Here is a 20,791-nt window from a genome sequence, read left to right on the forward strand (position 1 = left end):
GCCATCACCCATTCCTCAAAATGGGCTGTGGGCGGGCAGGTTCATCGCTGTCTATGTGCTGCCGCAGAATTGCTGAGACCCCCCCAGGTTAGATCCCTGGAAGCAGAGCAAGAAAGCAGAAACTGCGGGCACAGGGTTTGTGGGCACCCCACCCAGATGGGCCGGGGAGGCACTGGCTGAGGCCAGGAGTCTCCCCCTGGTCCCAAGGGAGGGCAGGCTCCAGGGGGTGCACAGCACCCCAGACAGGGGGTCCAACCTGGGCATTGGTACCTGGGCCAGTTATTATGGCAGGCCCCAGTGTGGGGCAGGAGGCACCCATGAGCCACTAGGAGCTGTGGCTGGTGCAACAGCTGGGATGGGGCAGCCACAGCAGCCACTACCGGGGAGAGTCAATGGTGGACAGGGGCTGCGGGAGCTGGGACGGCCCCACGTCAAAGCCACTTCAGGGAGCACAGCCCTGGCCCAGCTGGGGGGACAAGGAAAGCTATGACTGCAAGCAGCACAGAAGTGCAGGGCGGGAAGGGATGGCAGGAGCCGGCCCCCTCCCCACCTTCCACCCTGGGACACTGCCGGGACCTCCCTGGGCCAGGTGAGCAGCTTCAGAAGCATGACCAGTGAGAAGTCCCTAGGGCCCAGGCCGGGCTAGCCAAGTCCCAGTTTCTGGATGAGGCGCCTCCCAGGCTGTGTGTGGCAGGCCCCCTTTCTTCAGGGAATAAGAGACATCTTCCACATTCAAGAAACAAAGCTAGCTGTGGGTCTGGAGAGAGGGCGAGGCAGCCCCAGGTCTCTGGGTCAGGCGGACGGTCCCTGCATGCAGTGCCCGGCAGGACTGAGCAGGGTTCCCCGGGGTCGCCGGTAACCCTCCCTCCCCAGCTTCCGGGGCCCCGGGACGGAGCCGCTCACAGAGGCACCATTCAGACGGCCAGACACACACGAAAGCTTTATGTGCAGGGCCCAGCCTCTGGGCCGCCTTGCCCAGGTTTCCACTCAAGTTGCTATTTAGGATGAAAAGCCTTTGGCAAGACCCTCCGCCGCACTAACGCCCCTTCCCCCAGGGCCAGAACCCGCAGGGAAGCAGGCCCAGGACCTGCTGCAGCCGGCAGGGTGGCTATGAGACCCAGGACACCCTGGGCTCCTGGCCAGTGACTCACAGCGGTCCTCCAGCAAGGGCAGTGGCTGGGAGACACCCGTGCCGTGGAGCTGGGCCCAGCCTGGCTGGGTCTCAGGGCTGCTTCTCTTGGGTGACCCCAGCGGCCCAGGGTCGTTGTGAAGATCAACGTGGCTTGTGGGAGGAGCCCGGGGCCCAGAAGGAAGTGGGGTCAGGGGCTCAGGCTGGCCCTCGGGCTGCTCTGACATTGGGTGGGCACTCGCTGGATGGAATCACAGTTAACACCTCGATCCCAACACCTGGACTCAGAAGTGGACAGGCGAGTGCCTGCCCCGGGAGAGGAAGGAGGTGGCACCTGCTCCCAGGTGCCCCACTGCAGAGCACGGCCACTGTGAGCCGAGGACAGAATCACAGTACAGCAATAATGTCCCTATCCTCTTCCAGAACCCCAGTGGGTCCTCAGGTCACGCAGGACGGAGCCAGCTGGGTGGGTCCCACCAACTCGGCATGAATGAGACGACGGATGAACCGCAGCCCCAGCATCAGGAGGGGCGCCTGTGTCGACACCCACGTGGGCTGGGACCCCGTGAATGCCAGTCTGGGGCCGACGGACCCCCAGGGAAAGCCTGGGTGCAGGCCACCTTGTGCGCTGCCCAGGCCTGCAGGCCCCGAGAGGTCAGCCTGAGGAGGCAGCCTCGGCCGCCGGTAATGCTGCCTGCTTCATCTGGGCCACCTCCCGCTCCAGGTCCTCGCCGGCTCGCTGCAGGAGCTCACACCTCTGCCTCAGCGCGTCGCCCGCCTGCTGCAGCCGCTGGTTGGCAGCCACGTAGGCCCGGCTTTGCTGGTAGAGCTGCTCTCCCGGGGCCTCCGCATCCTCCATCATCCTGAAGGGAACTGGGGGGTCTGAGACAGGACACAGCAGCATCACTGCCTGCTGACCACCCCATCCTCCTGGGCACCCCTCACTACTGCCCCCAAAGGGCAGGGTTCCCTGCAGTCCCCGAGTGAGCCTGCCGGCCGGGGTCTTCTTAACATGACGGATGTGGCCAGGTGTGGTGGCTCACGCCTGTAATCCAGCACTTTGGGAGGCCGAGGCGGGAGGAACACTTGAGCCCAAGAGTTAGAGACCAGCCTGGACAACATAGTGATACCCCCATCTCTACCAAAAAATACAGATACAAAAATTAGCGGGGCGTGGTAGCACGCATCTGTGGTCCCTACTTCTCTGGAGGCAGAGGCGGGAGGATCGCTTGAGACTGGGAGGCCGAGGCCGCAATAAGCTATGATCGTGCCACGGTACTCCAGCCTGGGCGACAGAATGAGACCCTGTCTCAAAAATAAATAAATAAATAAATAAAAATCAAATAATGGAGGCATCCTCGTCCATCAGCTGGGAGAGGCACAGCGGCTGGGTGGCAGGAGGGGCTTCCAGCTCTAGGCTACCCGCCTTAGCAAAGCGTGTGACCAGGGGGATCGGGTCACAGAAAGAGCTCAAGCCTCGCCAGCAGTGGCCCTCCTGGGGGCGGGGCTTCCATTCCTGCAAAAGCCGTGGCACCCACCCGGATGGACTCCACTGAGCCGGCCTGGCTCTCATTCCTGCTGTCTCTGGAAGCCAGAGACGCAACAAGCCCGCCACCGAAAACCTCTCCAGGGGCCGTGCAACCTCCTGGAGCCCACACTTAGGGAGGCAGGGGTGGCGAAGGTGAGAGGTGGGCACTGACGTCCTGGTGACTCCCACATTCAGCGGAAACTACGTATGGCTCCCTGCTCCCCCAGGTGTGCAAGCCCAGTGCAGCAGGGCTGAAGCAGCACCAACTTCAGGGTCACTCAGAGAAGCGTCAGGGGCCCCTCGGCTCTGGCCTGCCCCTCGGCAGTGTGGTCTCCCACGGACGAAGGCTCCACGTGCCGCACGGGTCTGGGCTGATCAAATCACCTCTGTCACCACCTGCTTTAGCAACAGGGTGGGAAAGGCCGGGCAGTGCCTGGATGAAGGCACAGGAGGCCCCCTACCTTCTGTGAGCACCCCCGCTCCCCTGCACAGCGTGCCTCAGTTTCGCCACACTCAACGGCCATGGACCTGAGCCCATGAAGCTCAAACCACAGCCCCAGCACCCTCAGGTGACCGAACTGCATGCTGGGAATAAAACCAACTCATGCACCTTGACCGGTACCGGCCCACAGAACCTTCCAGATGATGCGCACGCCTCCCACCGATGCTGGTCCATACCAGCCACCAGCCATGTGCGGCTCCTGGGCACTTGAAATATGTCTAAAGGGAAAACGCAACTCAATTTTTCTTTTTTTCTTTTTCAGAGACAGGGTCTCACTCTGTCACTCAGGCTACAGACTCCAACTCCTGGGCGCAAACAACCCTCCTGCCTCAGCCTCCTGAGTAGCTAAGACCACAGGTGCATGCCACCACACCCAGCTAGTTTGTGTATTTTTGGTAGATATAGGTTTCGCTATGCTGCCAAGGCTGGTCTTGAACTCCTGGCCTCAAGTCACCCTCCTGCCTCAGCCTCCCAAAGTGCTGGGATTACAGGCATGAGCCACTGCACCTGGCCCCAGAATTTTCTAATATTACTTTTTAAAAATGTTCCCTTAGAAATTCGCAGTTTCTATCATTCCACATGACTCATTTTCTTTTTTCTTTTTTTTTGTTTGAGATAGAGTCTTGCTCTGTCACCCAGGCTGGAGTACAGTGGCACGACCTCAGCTCACTGCAACCTCTGCCTACTGGGTTCAAGCAAATTCCTGCCTCAGCCTCCCAAGTAGCAGGGATTACAGGCATGTGCCACCATGCCCGGCTAATTTTTTTGTATTTTCAGTAGAGACGGGGTTTCACCATGTTGGCCAGGGTGGCCTTGAACTCCTGACCTCAAATGATCCGCCCACCTCGGCCACCCAAAGTGCTGGGATTATAGGTGTGAGCCACCGCACCTGGCCGATTCATCTTCATTTGTTTCCCGCCACCCCCAGAACAGCCTGGGGCGGACATTCTTGTTTCTTTTGTTCACTTGTCCATTAGCAGTGCTCTAAGTGCAGAGCCCAGCACAAAGGAAATGCTCAAGAAAAGGCTTGCTGAATGAATGAATGAGCCTCATCCAGAACACAAAATTCACCCAACTGCACTGCTGAACCCTTTGGTCTCTGACTAGCTTCCACCTCGTAAATCAGGGGCAGGGTTTGGCGGGCCCTAGCTTACCACCTCTGTTTTACTTTCTTTATTTCTATTTATTAATTATTATTATTATTATTGAAACAGAGTATCACTGTGGTCCAGGCTGGAGTGCAGTGGCGTGATCTCAGCTCACTGCAACCTCCGACTCCCAGGTTCAAGTGATTCTCCTGCCTCAGTCTCCTGAGTGGCTGGGATTACAGGCCCACGCCACCACACCCGGCTAATTTTTGTATTTTTAGTAGAGACAAGGTTCCACCATGTTGGCCAGGCTGGTGTCGAACCTCTGACCTCAAGTGATCCACCCACCTCGGCCTCCCAAAGTGCTGGGATTATAGGCGTAAGCCACCGCACTGGCCACTTATTTATTTTTGAGACAGAGTCTGGCTGTGTTGCCCAGGCTGGATCTTCCCACTTTAGCCTCCAAGAAGCTGGGGCTACAAGTGTCCACCACCACACCCAGCAATTTTTTTTTTTTTTTTTTTTTGAGACAGTCTCGCACTGTCACCAGGGCTGGAGTGCAGTGGTGCGATCTCGGCTCACTGCAAATTCTGCATCCCGGGTTCAAGCGATTCTCCTGCCTCAGCCTCCCGAGTAGCTGAGATTACAGGCGCCTGCCACTATGTCCGGCTAACTCTTTGTTGTTTTTTTTTTTTTTCATTTTTAGCAGAGACGGGGTTTCACCATGTTGGCCAGGCTGGTCTCGAACTCCTGGGCTCAAGCGATCCTCCCGCCTCATCCTCCGAAAGTGCTGGGCTTACAGGCCTGAACCACAGCGCCCGGCCTCCACCCCTGTCAGAAGAACCCTCTGAAAATCGGTCCCACTCTACGGAGGAGTAGAGGGAGACTCGGAGAGGATACGGACCGTGCCCATGTTACTGGGGTTCCCAGGGCGTGGGGTCAAGAGTTAGGGGTGTGCTTCTCTTCCGTCCCCTTGCTGCCGGGGTCTCCGGTCCGCTTTTCCCCGGGACCGGGCTCCCCCTACCTTCCGGGGCCAGGATGGTGAACACTGGATCCTCTGCCGGCGCACCCCGCACATCCTCCAGGATCTGCTCCACCGTGGGGGGCGCCGGGCGGGTGGGCAGCAGCACGCGCTTCTTGGCCTTGGAGCCCATCTCTGAAGGCGGGGAAGGGGGCGCTGACCGGGGCGTCCACCTCTCCGCCCTTGACCGGGCTGCTCCTCCCGCCCAGCGAACTCGTAAGCACCCGTCGCGGTCCCGCTCCCGGGGAAGCCCGCCCTGTCCCGCCCCTCTGAGCTCGCCCCAGGCCCTGACCCTCCCTCCGCCCAAAAACACGGTGGCCAAGGCTTCAGGGTCTCGCTCAACCTCTGCCTCAGTTTCCCCGCGGTCACCCCAGTCGCCGGCCTCTTCCCACCTGGGCGCGGGACCCGAAAGCCCAGCGTCGACGATGCAGCCACTTCCGCTTCCGATTGGAGCACCGCCCCGTCCCCGAACACGTGATAAACACTTCCGGCCTCCTCTCGCGCCGACCCGCCGCTCATCGCGGGGCTCCGCCCCGTCTTAAAGGGATAATGCCCTTGAGACTCGGATCTCAGCCTCTCAGGCGAACCCGAACCTGGACGCGCTACGATGAGAGCGAGTTCGAGTCCAGGCTCCACTGGCTGGGTAGAAAAGCATCCGAGGCTCGTCTTTCTGAAAAGGGGAACACGGCACTAGGGGAGCACGCCACCCACGTGGCTGACGGGAGCACAAAATTGCTGTCCACCTAAGGGAGCCTGGTGGTGCATGAGCACTCGACGACCGGAACACAGCGGGGGCGGGGCGGTCGCGGCGCCTCCACTTCCGGCCAAGGCGGGTCCTCCCACCTCGGGGACGGTGCTGGAGGTCACCTTTTCCTCTCCGCTGATGGCTGGGAAGGCAGAAAGAGCAGAGGGCCCTTTTCCTCTCTCAAGGGCTTTATTGAGATGCAGTTTACATACCATAAAGTTCCCCTGTTTATTTCGTTTTGTTTTGTTTTTTTAGAGACAGAGTCTCACTGTGTCGCTCAGGCCGGAGTGCAGTGGCGCGATCTCGGCTCACTGCAACCTCCGCCTCCCGAGTAGCTGGGACTACAGGCGCCCGCCACCACGTCCGTCAAATTTTTTTTTGTATTTTAGTAGAGATGGGGCTTCACTGTGTTGCCCAGGCTGGTATCAAACTCCTGAGCTCAGGCAATCCGCCAGCCTCAGCCTCCCAAAGTGCTGGGATTACGGGCGTGAGCCACCGCACCCAGCCAAATTCACCTGTTTAAACTGTAAATTCAGCCTGGGCGCGGTGGCTCATGCCTGTAATCCCAGCACTTTGGGAGGCCAAGGCGGGCAGATCACTTGAGGCCAGTTTGAGACCAGCCTGGCCAATATGGTGAGACCCCATCTCTACTAAAAATACAAAAATTAGGCTGGGTGCGTTGGCTCACGCCTGTAATCCCAGCACTTTGGGAGGCCGAGGTGGGTGGATCACGAGGTCAGGAGATCAAGACCATCCTGGCTAACACGGTGAAACCCTGTCTCTACTAAAAATACAAAAAGAAAAACAAAATTAACCAGGCATGGTGGCGGTTGCCTGTAGTCCCAGCTACTCGGGAGGCGGAGGCGGGAGAATGGCGTGAACCCCAGAGGCAGAGCTTGCAGTGAGCCGAGATTGTGCCACTGCACTCCAGCCTGGGCGACAGAGCAAGACTCTGTCTCAAAAAAAAAAAAAAAAATTGTTGAGAGAGAAGGAAGGAAGGAAGGGACAGAGGGAGGGAAAAGGAAAGAAAGAGAAAGGAAGGAAAGAAGGAAGAAGAAAAAGGAAGGAAGGAGAGAGAGAAAGAAAAAAAGAAAAGAAAAAGGAAATAAAGAGAAAGGAAGGAAAGAGAAGAAAGGAAAGAAGAAAAGGGAGAAAAGAAAGAAAGGAAAGGAAGGAAAGAGAAGGAAGAATGGAAGAAAGGAAGGAAGGGGCCAGGTACGGTGGCTCAAGCCTGTAATCCCAGCACTTTGGGAGTCCAAGGTGGGCGAATCACGAGGTCAGGAGATCGAGACCATCCTGGCCAACATGGTGAAACCCATCTCTACTAAAAAAGGAAGGAAAGAAAAGGAAGGAAAGAGAAGGAAGGAAGGAAGGAAGGAAGGAAGTAAAGAAAAGGAAGGAAGTAAAGAAAAGGAAGGAAGGGAGGGAGGGAGGAAAGGGCCAGGCACAGTGGCTCACGCCTGTAATCCCAGCACTTTGGGAGGCCAAGGAGGGAAGATTGCTTGAGGCCAGGGTTCAAGGCTGCAGTGAGCTACAATCGCACCACTGTACTCTAGCCTAGTCAACGTAGGGAGACCCTGTCTCAAAACAAACAAGAGAAAAAACAAAGGAATCACCGCAGGAGAGGATTCTGGGCCATGGTGAGCCATGCTCTGGGGCTGGACATTACTGCTGACCCCCGGCCATTCCCTGCTGTCCCCACTGCCTGGGGTCCCTGGGCCTGGGCGGACTCCTTCTCCGCGGCCGGCTGCATTCTCCATGGACTGATGTCCGGGGACCCCAAGCAGAAACCACCTGAGTCCTGGGGCCTCGGGCCCACCCTGCTCCAGAGGAGGCCACAGACTGAGCACCTTCTACGCAACCTTTATTTGCAAACTCTGAGGTTGGACGCGGTTCCCGAGACGGACAGTGTCACGTTTCTCTCCCTCCACTTTCCCCTGGCTTTTGGGGTGCTCCAGCCTCTCCCCCCAGCCCACTCCCGCCCAAACCCAAAATGCAGAGGAGACTTCTCTGTCTCTCCCGCCAGGCTGCGGGGTTCCACGGGGCCCATCCCTGGCAGGCCAGGCGTCGGGGACTGGTGCTCGCTCCTCTGGGGCCAGCCTGGGGAGGCAGCACAGCAGCAGTGCCTGTCAGGGACCCAGGCAGGGGCAAGGTCGCTTTCTGAGCTGACAACTTCAGGTTCCAGCTGGCAGCCGGACCTGGGGTTTGGTGGGGGTGGCCCTGGCACGGGAGAGCCAGGCGTATAGTGGGAGGTCCATGGACATGCCGCAGAGGACGGGGCCTCCGAGGGTCACGGCCAGGAGGCCCAGTACCATGGCCGACGCTGGGCAGCGGTGGTGGGGACAGGCGGCAGCTCTAAGCCGGGGGCGGCTGTCGGGGGTGGTGGGTCCCACGCAGGAGCCCTGCTGCTGGTCCAGCGTGGAGGATGGGGGACAGGAGGTGCAGTCCCTCGGGGAGCCGCCACGGCAGGTGTAGCAGGAGGCATGGCAGCTGGAGCAGACCCTCAGCGCGGGCGCCGCCGTGTGCCCAGGCCCGGCGGTCACCAGCCTTGTGTGGTTGAAGAACCGCGGGGGGCAGTAGGCCAGGCAGAGCTGTCCCAGGATGTAGGCGGGGCCGTCACACGCTGCTCAGGGACACGCACGCAAAGGCCCGTCAGCTCACCACCGGCAGCCTGTTACCCGCCACCCGCCCGCCTGGGGCCACATGCACGCTGCCCACGGTGGCCGCCAAGGCCTCCCAGCAGTGGGCCCTGCCCCGCCGGCACTCACCCTGGCACAGCCCCTCTGTGTCCCGCTGCACACACGCGCTGCTGGTCACCTGGGGGCCTGTAGGCCGCGCTGTCATGTCCTCGGCCGTCCCATAGAGCAGCAGCGTGTAGCGGTACAACGTCCCTGGACAGGGGTCGCGGGTGGGCACAGGAGGAGGAGGCTCTCGGCAGCCTGGTCCTGGTAGTCCCCGGGCTCCCTCCCCTTCAGCTCCCACGCGGGGCCCTGGACTGGTTCACATCTCTCAGGGAATTGCACACCTACTCTGCGCCTGTCACTGGACACCGACATCTCCCGGGTGACTGCACCCCTACTGTGCGCCTGTCATTGCACACCTACTGTGTGCCTGTCATTGCACACCATCTCCCGGGTGACTGCACGCCTACTGTGTGCATGTTCTCTTGGAGAAGGCCACTGGGAACCCCTTTTGCAGTGCGGTCACCAAGGCTAGCTCCAGAGCCCCTGGGGGGAGGTTGGAGAGCCAAGCCCCGCCCACCACAGCCCCTCCCCGCCCTCACCCGTGTTGAAATAGTAGCCCTTGTTCTCTAGGCCCAGGGTCCACACGCCCTGTGGGTTCTCATCCCAGAAGTGGGTGGACATGAAGACCCAGTTGTTGTAGCCTTCAGTGCTGACGTCCAAGGGTCTGGGACAGAAGGGTGGGTGGGGGTGGGGGTGTCAAGAGGGATGGCTTTGTGAAGCCGGCAGAGCCCCATGAAGTGTCTGACCGCACGCGCTGGTGGCCGCGTGTCCTCTGGGTGTGGGTGAGGGTGTGACTCGGGGTCCCACCCACTAGGCTGCCGTGTGACTCCTATAGGCCTGGCCCCTCCCCGTGAGGACACTCCGGGTAGATGGCAGCGTTTACCGACAGGGCATGAGGCCGCCCCCTCCCCTCTGCGGGCCGCTCACCGTATGGCCACGAGTGTGGAGCGCGTGCCCATGGGGCTGGTGAGCGAGATCTCCAGGTCTCCGCGCCGGCTGTAGGACAGTGTCAGCTGCGCCTGCACGTGCTCCAGCGAGCGGATGGAGTTGTGGAGGCCGGCGCAGGCCGATACGTTTTCCCTGATGTAGATCAGCGGCAGGATAGGGCTGAGGGGGTCGAGGGGTGAGGACCCTCCTGCGGCCTGCTGGGGGGTGGGTGGGCGGCCAGCAGGCGAGGTCGGGGCTCAGAGGTCACGGGGTCCAGCCCTCGTTTTACAGATGGGTAAACTGAGGCCTCAGGCCTGTCCCCCACACCCCCAGCGGTGATAGCGGAGGGGCACGCAGGGGTCTCACGTGGGGTGGTTCTGGACCCTGACGGCACACTTCCTCTGCGGTTGGGTGGGCAGCCAGGTGCGGGCGGTGTCCACCAGCAGCCCGGCGTCCAGCAGCCCGTAGCCGTAGTGATGGCTCACTGCGCGGAAGGGCAGCAGTCACTCGCCCCGTGGGCCCCGGGTCCCCGCCCCCGCCCGGCCCCGCCGCACCTTGGCGCCCCACGCCGTTGGTCCTCCAGTCCTCGGCCTGCAGGTGCGCCGGCTTGGACGCGCGGACCACCAGGTGCTGCATGTCTCTCCACGTCAGGAACGGGCTGCGGGGGGCGGGGGCGGGGGCGGGTGAGCCGCGGGGCCGCGCCTGGGGGCGAGGGCGGTGGACGGGGCCCCGCAGTCACCTACTTGGCCTCCAGCGCTAGGGCGATCATGCCGGCCGCCAGTGGGGCTGAGGCCGAGGTGCCCGTGTGCTGGTCTGTGCACCCGTGATGCAGGTCCGTGGTGACCTGAGGGCAGAGGGGGGTGGGACTCGGGGGGCCGTGCACAGTGAGAATACAGCCCTTCTTCAAAAAGTACCAAGGACCGGGCGGGCGCAGTGGCTCAGGCCTGTCATCCCAGCACTTTGGGAGGCTGAGGCGGGCGTGTTGCCTGAGGTCAGGAGTTCAAGACCAGCCTGGTCAACATAGTGAAACCCCAACTCTACAAAAATACAAAAATTAGCCAGGCATGGTGGCGGGCACCTGTAGTTCCAGCTACTCGGGAGGCTGACACAGGAGAATCACTTGAACCCAAGAGGCAGAGGTTGCAGTGAGTGGAGATCACGCCCACGCCACTGCACTCCAGCCTGGGCAACAGAGCGAGACTCTGGATTAAAAAAAAAAAGTACTAACGACTGAATTCAAAAAGTACCAAGGGCTGGGCGCGGTGGCTCACGCCTGTAATCCCAGCACTTTGGGAGGCCGAGGTGGGTGGATCACCGGAGGTCAGGAGTTCGAGACCAGCCTTGTCAACACCTTGTCTCTACTAAAAATACAAAAAAATTACCCAGGCATGGTGGCGGGCGCCTGTAATCCCAGCTACTTGGGAGGCTGAGGCAAGACAATCACTTGAACCTAGGAGGCAGAGGTTGCAGTGAGCCAAGATCACACCATTGCACTCCAGCCTGGCCAACATGGCAAGACTCCATCTCAAAAAAATAAAAAAATAGTACCAAGAACTGAAGTCAAAAAGTACCAAGGACTGGCCACACAGTGGCTCACGCCTGTAGTCCCAACACTTTGGGAGGCTGAGGCGGGCAGATTTTTTGAGCTCAGGAGTTTGAGACCAGCTTGTGTCAACATGGTGAAACCCCATCTCTACAGGAAAAATACAAGAATTAGCTGGGTGTGGTAGTGTGCACCTGTAATCCCAGCTACTCAGGAGGCTGAGGCAGGAGGATCGCTTGAGCCTGGGACGTAGAGGTTGCAGTGAGCTAAGATTGCACCACCGCACTCCAACCTGGGTGACAGAGTGAGACTCTGTCTCAAAAAAATTTAAAAAAAAAAAGGTACCAAGGACTCCAAGGACTGAGTTCAAGAAGTAACAAGGACTATGCTCAAAAAGAACTAAGAGCCTGGCCAACATGGTGAAACCCCGTCTCTACTGAAAATACAAAAAAATTAGCCGGGCATGGTGGCGTGGCCTGCTATTCCCGGCACTTTGGGAGGTCGAGGCTGGTGGATCGCTTGACCTGAGGAGTTGGAGACCAGTCTGGCCAACATGGTGAAATGCCATCTCTACAAAATATACAAAAGAAATTAGCGGGACATGGTGGCATGCTTGTGGTCTCAGCTGCTCAAGAGGCTGAGGCACAAGAATCGCTTGAGCCCGGCAGGCGTAGGTTGCAGTGAGCTGAGATCATGCTACTTCACTCTGTTGCACCCTGCCTGGGTGACAGAGCGAGACTCCATCTCAAAAGAAAAAAGAAAGTGCTGGGCACTGTGGCTCACACCTGTAATCCCAGCACTTTGGGAGGCCGAGGCGGGCGGATCACGAGGTCAGGAGATCGAGATCATCCTGGCTAACATGGTGAAACCCTGTCTCTACTAAAAATACAAAAAATTAGCTGGGCATGGTGGCGGGCACCTGTAGTCCCAGCTACTCAGGAGGCTGAGGAAGGAGAATGGTGTGAACCCGGGAGGCGGAGCTTGCAGTGAGCTGAGATGGCGCCACTGCACTCCAGCCTGGGCGACAGAGCAAGACTCCGTCTCAAAAAAAAAAAAAAAAAAGAAAAGAAAAGAAAAAAAAAGAAAAGAAAAAAGAAAGAAAAATACCAAAGATTGAGTTCAAAAGGTACCTGCTGCGTCATATGCCTGGAAGCCAGCCCTGCCTGAGAGATGTGCAGGTCAGCGACGGGGCGGCAGCAGTAGGATCAGGGGGCAGCCCTGGCAGAAACGTGCCTGGGTTTGGAGGTGTTCAGGGAAGCACCTGCTATGTGCCTGGCCCCAGAGCCTGAGAGGTGACCCAGGCCCTCCTGGTTATGGCCTGCGAAGCCCTGCAGGGGAGCTGGTCACTACCTCTGGGACTCTCAAACACTGGGAGGCAAGTGTATGAGGTGGGGAAAGGCCTAGAGGACTTCGTGGAGGCAGTGGCCCCAGGTGGGGGCCTGAAGGAAGAGTCAGCAGGGGAAGAAGAGGGGCAGTGATCGGGCACAGGGGCCTCCCCAAGGAGAACTTGAGGCAGAAGGGGTCTGAAGGAAGAGTCAGCAGGGGAAGAAGAGGGGCAGTGATCGGGCACAGGGGCCTCCCCAAGGAGAACTTGAGGCAGAAGGGGCCTGAAGGAAGAGTCAGCAGGGGAAGAAGAGGGGCAGTGATCGGGCACAGGGGCCTCCCCAAGGAGAACTTGAGGCAGAAGGGGCCTGAAGGAAGAGTCAGCAGGGGAAGAAGAGGGGCAGTGATCGGGCACAGGGGCCTCCCAAAGGAGAACTTGAGGCAGAAGGGGCCTGAAGGAAGAGTCAGCAGGGGAAGAAGAGGGGCAGTGATCGGGCACAGGGGCCTCCCCAAGGAGAACTTGAGGCAGAAGGGGCCTGAAGGAAGAGTCAGCAGGGGAAGAAGAGGGGCAGTGATCGGGCACAGGGGCCTCCCCAAGGAGAACTTGAGGCAGAAGGGGCCTGAAGGAAGAGTCAGCAGGGGAAGAAGAGGGGCAGTGATCGGGCACAGGGGCCTCCCCAAGGAGAACTTGAGGCAGAAGGGGCCTGAAGGAAGAGTCAGCAGGGGAAGAAGAGGGGCAGTGATCGGGCACAGGGGCCTCCCCAAGGAGAACTTGAGGCAGAAGGGGCCTGAAGGAAGAGTCAGCAGGGGAAGAAGAGGGGCAGTGATCGGGCACAGGGGCCTCCCCAAGGAGAACTTGAGGCAGAAGGGGCCTGAAGGAAGAGTCAGCAGGGGAAGAAGAGGGGCAGTGATCGGGCACAGGGGCCTCCCCAAGGAGAACTTGAGGCAGAAGGGGCCTGAAGGAAGAGTCAGCAGGGGAAGAAGAGGGGCAGTGATCGGGCACAGGGGCCTCCCCAAGGAGAACTTGAGGCAGAAGGGGCCTGAAGGAAGAGTCAGCAGGGGAAGAAGAGGGGCAGTGATCGGGCACAGGGGCCTCCCCAAGGAGAACTTGAGGCAGAAGGGGCCTGAAGGAAGAGTCAGCAGGGGAAGAAGAGGGGCAGTGATCGGGCACAGGGGCCTCCCCAAGGAGAACTTGAGGCAGAAGGGGCCTGAAGGAAGAGTCAGCAGGGGAAGAAGAGGGGCAGTGATCGGGCACAGGGGCCTCCCCAAGGAGAACTTGAGGCAGAAGGGGCCTGAAGGAAGAGTCAGCAGGGGAAGAAGAGGGGCAGTGATCGGGCACAGGGGCCTCCCCAAGGAGAACTTGAGGCAGAAGGGGCCTGAAGGAAGAGTCAGCAGGGGAAGAAGAGGGGCAGTGATCGGGCACAGGGGCCTCCCCAAGGAGAACTTGAGGCAGAAGGGGCCTGAAGGAAGAGTCAGCAGGGGAAGAAGAGGGGCAGTGATCGGGCACAGGGGCCTCCCCAAGGAGAACTTGAGGCAGAAGGGGCCTGAAGGAAGAGTCAGCAGGGGAAGAAGAGGGGCAGTGATCGGGCACAGGGGCCTCCCCAAGGAGAACTTGAGGCAGAAGGGGCCTGAAGGAAGAGTCAGCAGGGGAAGAAGAGGGGCAGTGATCGGGCACAGGGGCCTCCCCAAGGAGAACTTGAGGCAGAAGGGGCCTGAAGGAAGAGTCAGCAGGGGAAGAAGAGGGGCAGTGATCGGGCACAGGGGCCTCCCCAAGGAGAACTTGAGGCAGAAGGGGTCTGAAGGAAGAGTCAGCAGGGGAAGAAGAGGGGCAGTGATCGGGCACAGGGGCCTCCCCAAGGAGAACTTGAGGCAGAAGGGGTCTGAAGGAAGAGTCAGCAGGGGAAGAAGAGGGGCAGTGATCGGGCACAGGGGCCTCCCCAAGGAGAACTTGAGGCAGAAGGGGTCTGAAGGAAGAGTCAGCAGGGGAAGAAGAGGGGCAGTGATCGGGCACAGGGGCCTCCCCAAGGAGAACTTGAGGCAGAAGGGGTCTGAAGGAAGAGTCAGCAGGGGAAGAAGAGGGGCAGTGATCGGGCACAGGGGCCTCCCCAAGGAGAACTTGAGGCAGAAGGGGTCTGAAGGAAGAGTCAGCAGGGGAAGAAGAGGGGCAGTGATCGGGCACAGGGGCCTCCCCAAGGAGAACTTGAGGCAGAAGGGGTCTGAAGGAAGAGTCAGCAGGGGAAGAAGAGGGGCAGTGATCGGGCACAGGGGCCTCCCCAAGGAGAACTTGAGGCAGAAGGGGTCTGAAGGAAGAGTCAGCAGGGGAAGAAGAGGGGCAGTGATCGGGCACAGGGGCCTCCCCAAGGAGAACTTGAGGCAGAAGGGGTCTGAAGGAAGAGTCAGCAGGGGAAGAAGAGGGGCAGTGATCGGGCACAGGGGCCTCCCCAAGGAGAACTTGAGGCAGAAGGGGTCTGAAGGAAGAGTCAGCAGGGGAAGAAGAGGGGCAGTGATCGGGCACAGGGGCCTCCCCAAGGAGAACTTGAGGCAGAAGGGGTCTGAAGGAAGAGTCAGCAGGGGAAGAAGAGGGGCAGTGATCGGGCACAGGGGCCTCCCCAAGGAGAACTTGAGGCAGAAGGGGTCTGAAGGAAGAGTCAGCAGGGGAAGAAGAGGGGCAGTGATCGGGCACAGGGGCCTCCCCAAGGAGAACTTGAGGCAGAAGGGGTCTGAAGGAAGAGTCAGCAGGGGAAGAAGAGGGGCAGTGATCGGGCACAGGGGCCTCCCCAAGGAGAACTTGAGGCAGAAGGGGTCTGAAGGAAGAGTCAGCAGGGGAAGAAGAGGGGCAGTGATCGGGCACAGGGGCCTCCCCAAGGAGAACTTGAGGCAGAAGGGGTCTGAAGGAAGAGTCAGCAGGGGAAGAAGAGGGGCAGTGATCGGGCACAGGGGCCTCCCCAAGGAGAACTTGAGGCAGAAGGGGTCTGAAGGAAGAGTCAGCAGGGGAAGAAGAGGGGCAGTGATCGGGCACAGGGGCCTCCCCAAGGAGAACTTGAGGCAGAAGGGGTCTGAAGGAAGAGTCAGCAGGGGAAGAAGAGGGGCAGTGATCGGGCACAGGGGCCTCCCCAAGGAGAACTTGAGGCAGAAGGGGTCTGAAGGAAGAGTCAGCAGGGGAAGAAGAGGGGCAGTGATCGGGCACAGGGGCCTCCCCAAGGAGAACTTGAGGCAGAAGGGGTCTGAAGGAAGAGTCAGCAGGGGAAGAAGAGGGGCAGTGATCGGGCACAGGGGCCTCCCCAAGGAGAACTTGAGGCAGAAGGGGTCTGAAGGAAGAGTCAGCAGGGGAAGAAGAGGGGCAGTGATCGGGCACAGGGGCCTCCCCAAGGAGAACTTGAGGCAGAAGGGGTCTGAAGGAAGAGTCAGCAGGGGAAGAAGAGGGGCAGTGATCGGGCACAGGGGCCTCCCCAAGGAGAACTTGAGGCAGAAGGGGTCTGAAGGAAGAGTCAGCAGGGGAAGAAGAGGGGCAGTGATCGGGCACAGGGGCCTCCCCAAGGAGAACTTGAGGCAGAAGGGGTCTGAAGGAAGAGTCAGCAGGGGAAGAAGAGGGGCAGTGATCGGGCACAGGGGCCTCCCCAAGGAGAACTTGAGGCAGAAGGGGTCTGAAGGAAGAGTCAGCAGGGGAAGAAGAGGGGCAGTGATCGGGCACAGGGGCCTCCCCAAGGAGAACTTGAGGCAGAAGGGGTCTGAAGGAAGAGTCAGCAGGGGAAGAAGAGGGGCAGTGATCGGGCACAGGGGCCTCCCCAAGGAGAACTTGAGGCAGAAGGGGTCTGAAGGAAGAGTCAGCAGGGGAAGAAGAGGGGCAGTGATCGGGCACAGGGGCCTCCCCAAGGAGAACTTGAGGCAGAAGGGGTCTGAAGGAAGAGTCAGCAGGGGAAGAAGAGGGGCAGTGATCGGGCACAGGGGCCTCCCCAAGGAGAACTTGAGGCAGAAGGGGTCTGAAGGAAGAGTCAGCAGGGGAAGAAGAGGGGCAGTGATCGGGCACAGGGGCCTCCCCAAGGAGAACTTGAGGCAGAAGGGGTCTGAAGGAAGAGTCAGCAGGGGAAGAAGAGGGGCAGTGATCGGGCACAGGGGCCTCCCCAAGGAGAACTTGAGGCAGAAGGGGTCTGAAGGAAGAGTCAGCAGGGGAAGAAGAGGGGCAGTGATCGGGCACAGGGGCCTCCCCAAGGAGAACTTGAGGCAGAAGGGGTCTGAAGGAAGAGTCAGCAGGGGAAGAAGAGGGGCAGTGATCGGGCACAGGGGCCTCCCCAAGGAGAACTTGAGGCAGAAGGGGTCTGAAGGAAGAGTCAGCAGGGGAAGAAGAGGGGCAGTGATCGGGCACAGGGGCCTCCCCAAGGAGAACTTGAGGCAGAAGGGGTCTGAAGGAAGAGTCAGCAGGGGAAGAAGAGGGGCAGTGATCGGGCACAGGGGCCTCCCCAAGGAGAACTTGAGGCAGAAGGGGTCTGAAGGAAGAGTCAGCAGGGGAAGAAGAGGGGCAGTGATCGGGCACAGGGGCCTCCCCAAGGAGAACTTGAGGCAGAAGGGGTCTGAAGGAAGAGTCAGCAGGGGAAGAAGAGGGGCAGTGATCGGGCACAGGGGCCTCCCCAAGGAGAACTTGAGGCAGAAGGGGTCTGAAGGAAGAGTCAGCAGGGGAAGAAGAGGGGCAGTGATCGGGCACAGGGGCCTCCCCAAGGAGAACTTGAGGCAGAAGGGGTCTGAAGGAAGAGTCAGCAGGGGAAGAAGAGGGGCAGTGATCGGGCACAGGGGCCTCCCCAAGGAGAACTTGAGGCAGAAGGGGTCTGAAGGAAGAGTCAGCAGGGGAAGAAGAGGGGCAGTGATCGGGCACAGGGGCCTCCCCAAGGAGAACTTGAGGCAGAAGGGGTCTGAAGGAAGAGTCAGCAGGGGAAGAAGAGGGGCAGTGATCGGGCACAGGGGCCTCCCCAAGGAGAACTTGAGGCAGAAGGGGTCTGAAGGAAGAGTCAGCAGGGGAAGAAGAGGGGCAGTGATCGGGCACAGGGGCCTCCCCAAGGAGAACTTGAGGCAGAAGGGGTCTGAAGGAAGAGTCAGCAGGGGAAGAAGAGGGGCAGTGATCGGGCACAGGGGCCTCCCCAAGGAGAACTTGAGGCAGAAGGGGTCTGAAGGAAGAGTCAGCAGGGGAAGAAGAGGGGCAGTGATCGGGCACAGGGGCCTCCCCAAGGAGAACTTGAGGCAGAAGGGGTCTGAAGGAAGAGTCAGCAGGGGAAGAAGAGGGGCAGTGATCGGGCACAGGGGCCTCCCCAAGGAGAACTTGAGGCAGAAGGGGTCTGAAGGAAGAGTCAGCAGGGGAAGAAGAGGGGCAGTGATCGGGCACAGGGGCCTCCCCAAGGAGAACTTGAGGCAGAAGGGGTCTGAAGGAAGAGTCAGCAGGGGAAGAAGAGGGGCAGTGATCGGGCACAGGGGCCTCCCCAAGGAGAACTTGAGGCAGAAGGGGTCTGAAGGAAGAGTCAGCAGGGGAAGAAGAGGGGCAGTGATCGGGCACAGGGGCCTCCCCAAGGAGAACTTGAGGCAGAAGGGGTCTGAAGGAAGAGTCAGCAGGGGAAGAAGAGGGGCAGTGATCGGGCACAGGGGCCTCCCCAAGGAGAACTTGAGGCAGAAGGGGTCTGAAGGAAGAGTCAGCAGGGGAAGAAGAGGGGCAGTGATCGGGCACAGGGGCCTCCCCAAGGAGAACTTGAGGCAGAAGGGGTCTGAAGGAAGAGTCAGCAGGGGAAGAAGAGGGGCAGTGATCGGGCACAGGGGCCTCCCCAAGGAGAACTTGAGGCAGAAGGGGTCTGAAGGAAGAGTCAGCAGGGGAAGAAGAGGGGCAGTGATCGGGCACAGGGGCCTCCCCAAGGAGAACTTGAGGCAGAAGGGGTCTGAAGGAAGAGTCAGCAGGGGAAGAAGAGGGGCAGTGATCGGGCACAGGGGCCTCCCCAAGGAGAACTTGAGGCAGAAGGGGTCTGAGGGAAGAGTCAGCAGGGGAAGAAGAGGGGCAGTGATCGGGCACAGGGGCCTCCCCAAGGAGAACTTGAGGCAGAAGGGGTCTGAGGGAAGAGTCAGCAGGGGAAGAAGAGGGGCAGTGATCGGGCACAGGGGCCTCCCCAAGGAGAACTTGAGGCAGAAGGGGTCTGAGGGAAGAGTCAGCAGGGGAAGAAGAGGGGCAGTGATCGGGCACAGGGGCCTCCCCAAGGAGAACTTGAGGCAGAAGGGGTCTGAGGGAAGAGTCAGCAGGGGAAGAAGAGGGGCAGTGATCGGGCACAGGGGCCTCCCCAAGGAGAACTTGAGGCAGAAGGGGTCTGAGGGAAGAGTCAGCAGGGGAAGAAGAGGGGCAGTGATCGGGCACAGGGGCCTCCCCAAGGAGAACTTGAGGCAGAAGGGGTCTGAGGGAAGAGTCAGCAGGGGAAGAAGAGGGGCAGTGATCGGGCACAGGGGCCTCCCCAAGGAGAACTTGAGGCAGAAGGGGTCTGAGGGAAGAGTCAGCAGGGGAAGAAGAGGGGCAGTGATCGGGCACAGGGGCCTCCCCAAGGAGAACTTGAGGCAGAAGGGGTCTGAGGGAAGAGTCAGCAGGGGAAGAAGAGGGGCAGTGATCGGGCACAGGGGCCTCCCCAAGGAGAACTTGAGGCAGAAGGGGTCTGAGGGAAGAGTCAGCAGGGGAAGAAGAGGGGCAGTGATCGGGCACAGGGGCCTCCCCAAGGAGAACTTGAGGCAGAAGGGGTCTGAGGGAAGAGTCAGCAGGGGAAGAAGAGGGGCAGTGATCGGGCACAGGGGCCTCCCCAAGGAGAACTTGAGGCAGAAGGGGTCTGAGGGAAGAGTCAGCAGGGGAAGAAGAGGGGCAGTGATCGGGCACAGGGGCCTCCCCAAGGAGAACTTGAGGCAGAAGGGGTCTGAGGGAAGAGTCAGCAGGGGAAGAAGAGGGGCAGTGATCGGGCACAGGGGCCTCCCCAAGGAGAACTTGAGGCAGAAGGGGTCTGAGGGAAGAGTCAGCAGGGGAAGAAGAGGGGCAGTGATCGGGCACAGGGGCCTCCCCAAGGAGAACTTGAGGCAGAAGGGGTCTGAGGGAAGAGTCAGCAGGGGAAGAAGAGGGGCAGTGATCGGGCACAGGGGCCTCCCCAAGGAGAACTTGAGGCAGAAGGGGTCTGAGGGAAGAGTCAGCAGGGGAAGAAGAGGGGCAGTGATCGGGCACAGGGGCCTCCCCAAGGAGAACTTGAGGCAGAAGGGGTCTGAGGGAAGAGTCAGCAGGGGAAGAAGAGGGGCAGTGATCGGGCACAGGGGCCTCCCCAAGGAGAACTTGAGGCAGAAGGGGTCTGAGGGAAGAGTCAGCAGGGGAAGAAGAGGGGCAGTGATCGGGCACAGGGGCCTCCCCAAGGAGAACTTGAGGCAGAAGGGGTCTGAGGGAAGAGTCAGCAGGGGAAGAAGAGGGGCAGTGATCGGGCACAGGGGCCTCCCCAAGGAGAACTTGAGGCAGAAGGGGTCTGAGGGAAGAGTCAGCAGGGGAAGAAGAGGGGCAGTGATCGGGCACAGGGGCCTCCCCAAGGAGAACTTGAGGCAGAAGGGGTCTGAGGGAAGAGTCAGCAGGGGAAGAAGAGGGGCAGTGATCGGGCACAGGGGCCTCCCCAAGGAGAACTTGAGGCAGAAGGGGTCTGAGGGAAGAGTCAGCAGGGGAAGAAGAGGGGCAGTGATCGGGCACAGGGGCCTCCCCAAGGAGAACTTGAGGCAGAAGGGGTCTGAGGGAAGAGTCAGCAGGGGAAGAAGAGGGGCAGTGATCGGGCACAGGGGCCTCCCCAAGGAGAACTTGAGGCAGAAGGGGTCTGAGGGAAGAGTCAGCAGGGGAAGAAGAGGGGCAGTGATCGGGCACAGGGGCCTCCCCAAGGAGAACTTGAGGCAGAAGGGGTCTGAGGGAAGAGTCAGCAGGGGAAGAAGAGGGGCAGTGATCGGGCACAGGGGCCTCCCCAAGGAGAACTTGAGGCAGAAGGGGTCTGAGGGAAGAGTCAGCAGGGGAAGAAGAGGGGCAGTGATCGGGCACAGGGGCCTCCCCAAGGAGAACTTGAGGCAGAAGGGGTCTGAGGGAAGAGTCAGCAGGGGAAGAAGAGGGGCAGTGATCGGGCACAGGGGCCTCCCCAAGGAGAACTTGAGGCAGAAGGGGTCTGAGGGAAGAGTCAGCAGGGGAAGAAGAGGGGCAGTGATCGGGCACAGGGGCCTCCCCAA

At 60.2% G+C, this 20,791-nt stretch overlaps 2 protein-coding genes across 11 annotated transcripts in view; both read right to left on the reverse strand.

Moving 5' to 3' along the window:
- Positions 1-925: 925 nt before the first annotated feature.
- C20H19orf25 (chromosome 20 C19orf25 homolog) lies at positions 926-6,048 on the reverse strand. 3 transcript variants are annotated; one of them, XM_055103267.2, is made up of 3 exons: positions 5,661-6,048; positions 5,272-5,403; positions 926-2,011 (listed from the first exon to the last, which is right to left on the reverse strand). In XM_055103267.2, exons 1-3 carry the CDS (start codon positions 5,785-5,787, stop codon positions 1,785-1,787), a joined length of 486 nt encoding a protein of 161 aa, XP_054959242.1. In that variant the 5' UTR covers positions 5,788-6,048; the 3' UTR covers positions 926-1,784. The 3 variants fall into 3 exon arrangements, with proteins under 3 accessions (XP_054959242.1, XP_054959244.1, XP_054959243.1); XM_055103269.2 differs by having other exon boundaries at positions 5,638-5,747; XM_055103268.2 differs by having other exon boundaries at positions 5,612-5,731.
- A 1,812-nt stretch (positions 6,049-7,860) lies between these two features.
- The window catches only part of PCSK4 (proprotein convertase subtilisin/kexin type 4), a 32,129-nt gene continuing 19,198 nt past the window's right edge, over positions 7,861-20,791 (reverse strand). For 2 of the 8 annotated variants that reach the window (XM_063599727.1, XM_055103250.2), the window contains exons 9-15: positions 10,428-10,528; positions 10,239-10,342; positions 10,051-10,168; positions 9,685-9,864; positions 9,297-9,421; positions 8,782-8,904; positions 7,861-8,636 (exon numbers count right to left, since the gene is read on the reverse strand). In XM_063599727.1, coding sequence (XP_063455797.1) covers positions 8,188-8,636; positions 8,782-8,904; positions 9,297-9,421; positions 9,685-9,864; positions 10,051-10,168; positions 10,239-10,342; positions 10,428-10,528 — 1,200 coding nt within the window. In that variant the 3' untranslated portion in view covers positions 7,861-8,187. The remainder of the gene's footprint in view (positions 8,637-8,781; positions 8,905-9,296; positions 9,422-9,684; positions 9,865-10,050; positions 10,169-10,238; positions 10,343-10,427; positions 10,529-20,791) is intronic. The other 6 variants (XM_055103258.2, XM_055103257.2, XM_055103251.2 and 3 more) reach the window with 6 other exon arrangements.

This window comes from Pan paniscus, chromosome 20 (assembly GCF_029289425.2).
Source record: "Pan paniscus chromosome 20, NHGRI_mPanPan1-v2.0_pri, whole genome shotgun sequence".
Lineage (NCBI taxonomy): Eukaryota > Metazoa > Chordata > Mammalia > Primates > Hominidae > Pan > Pan paniscus.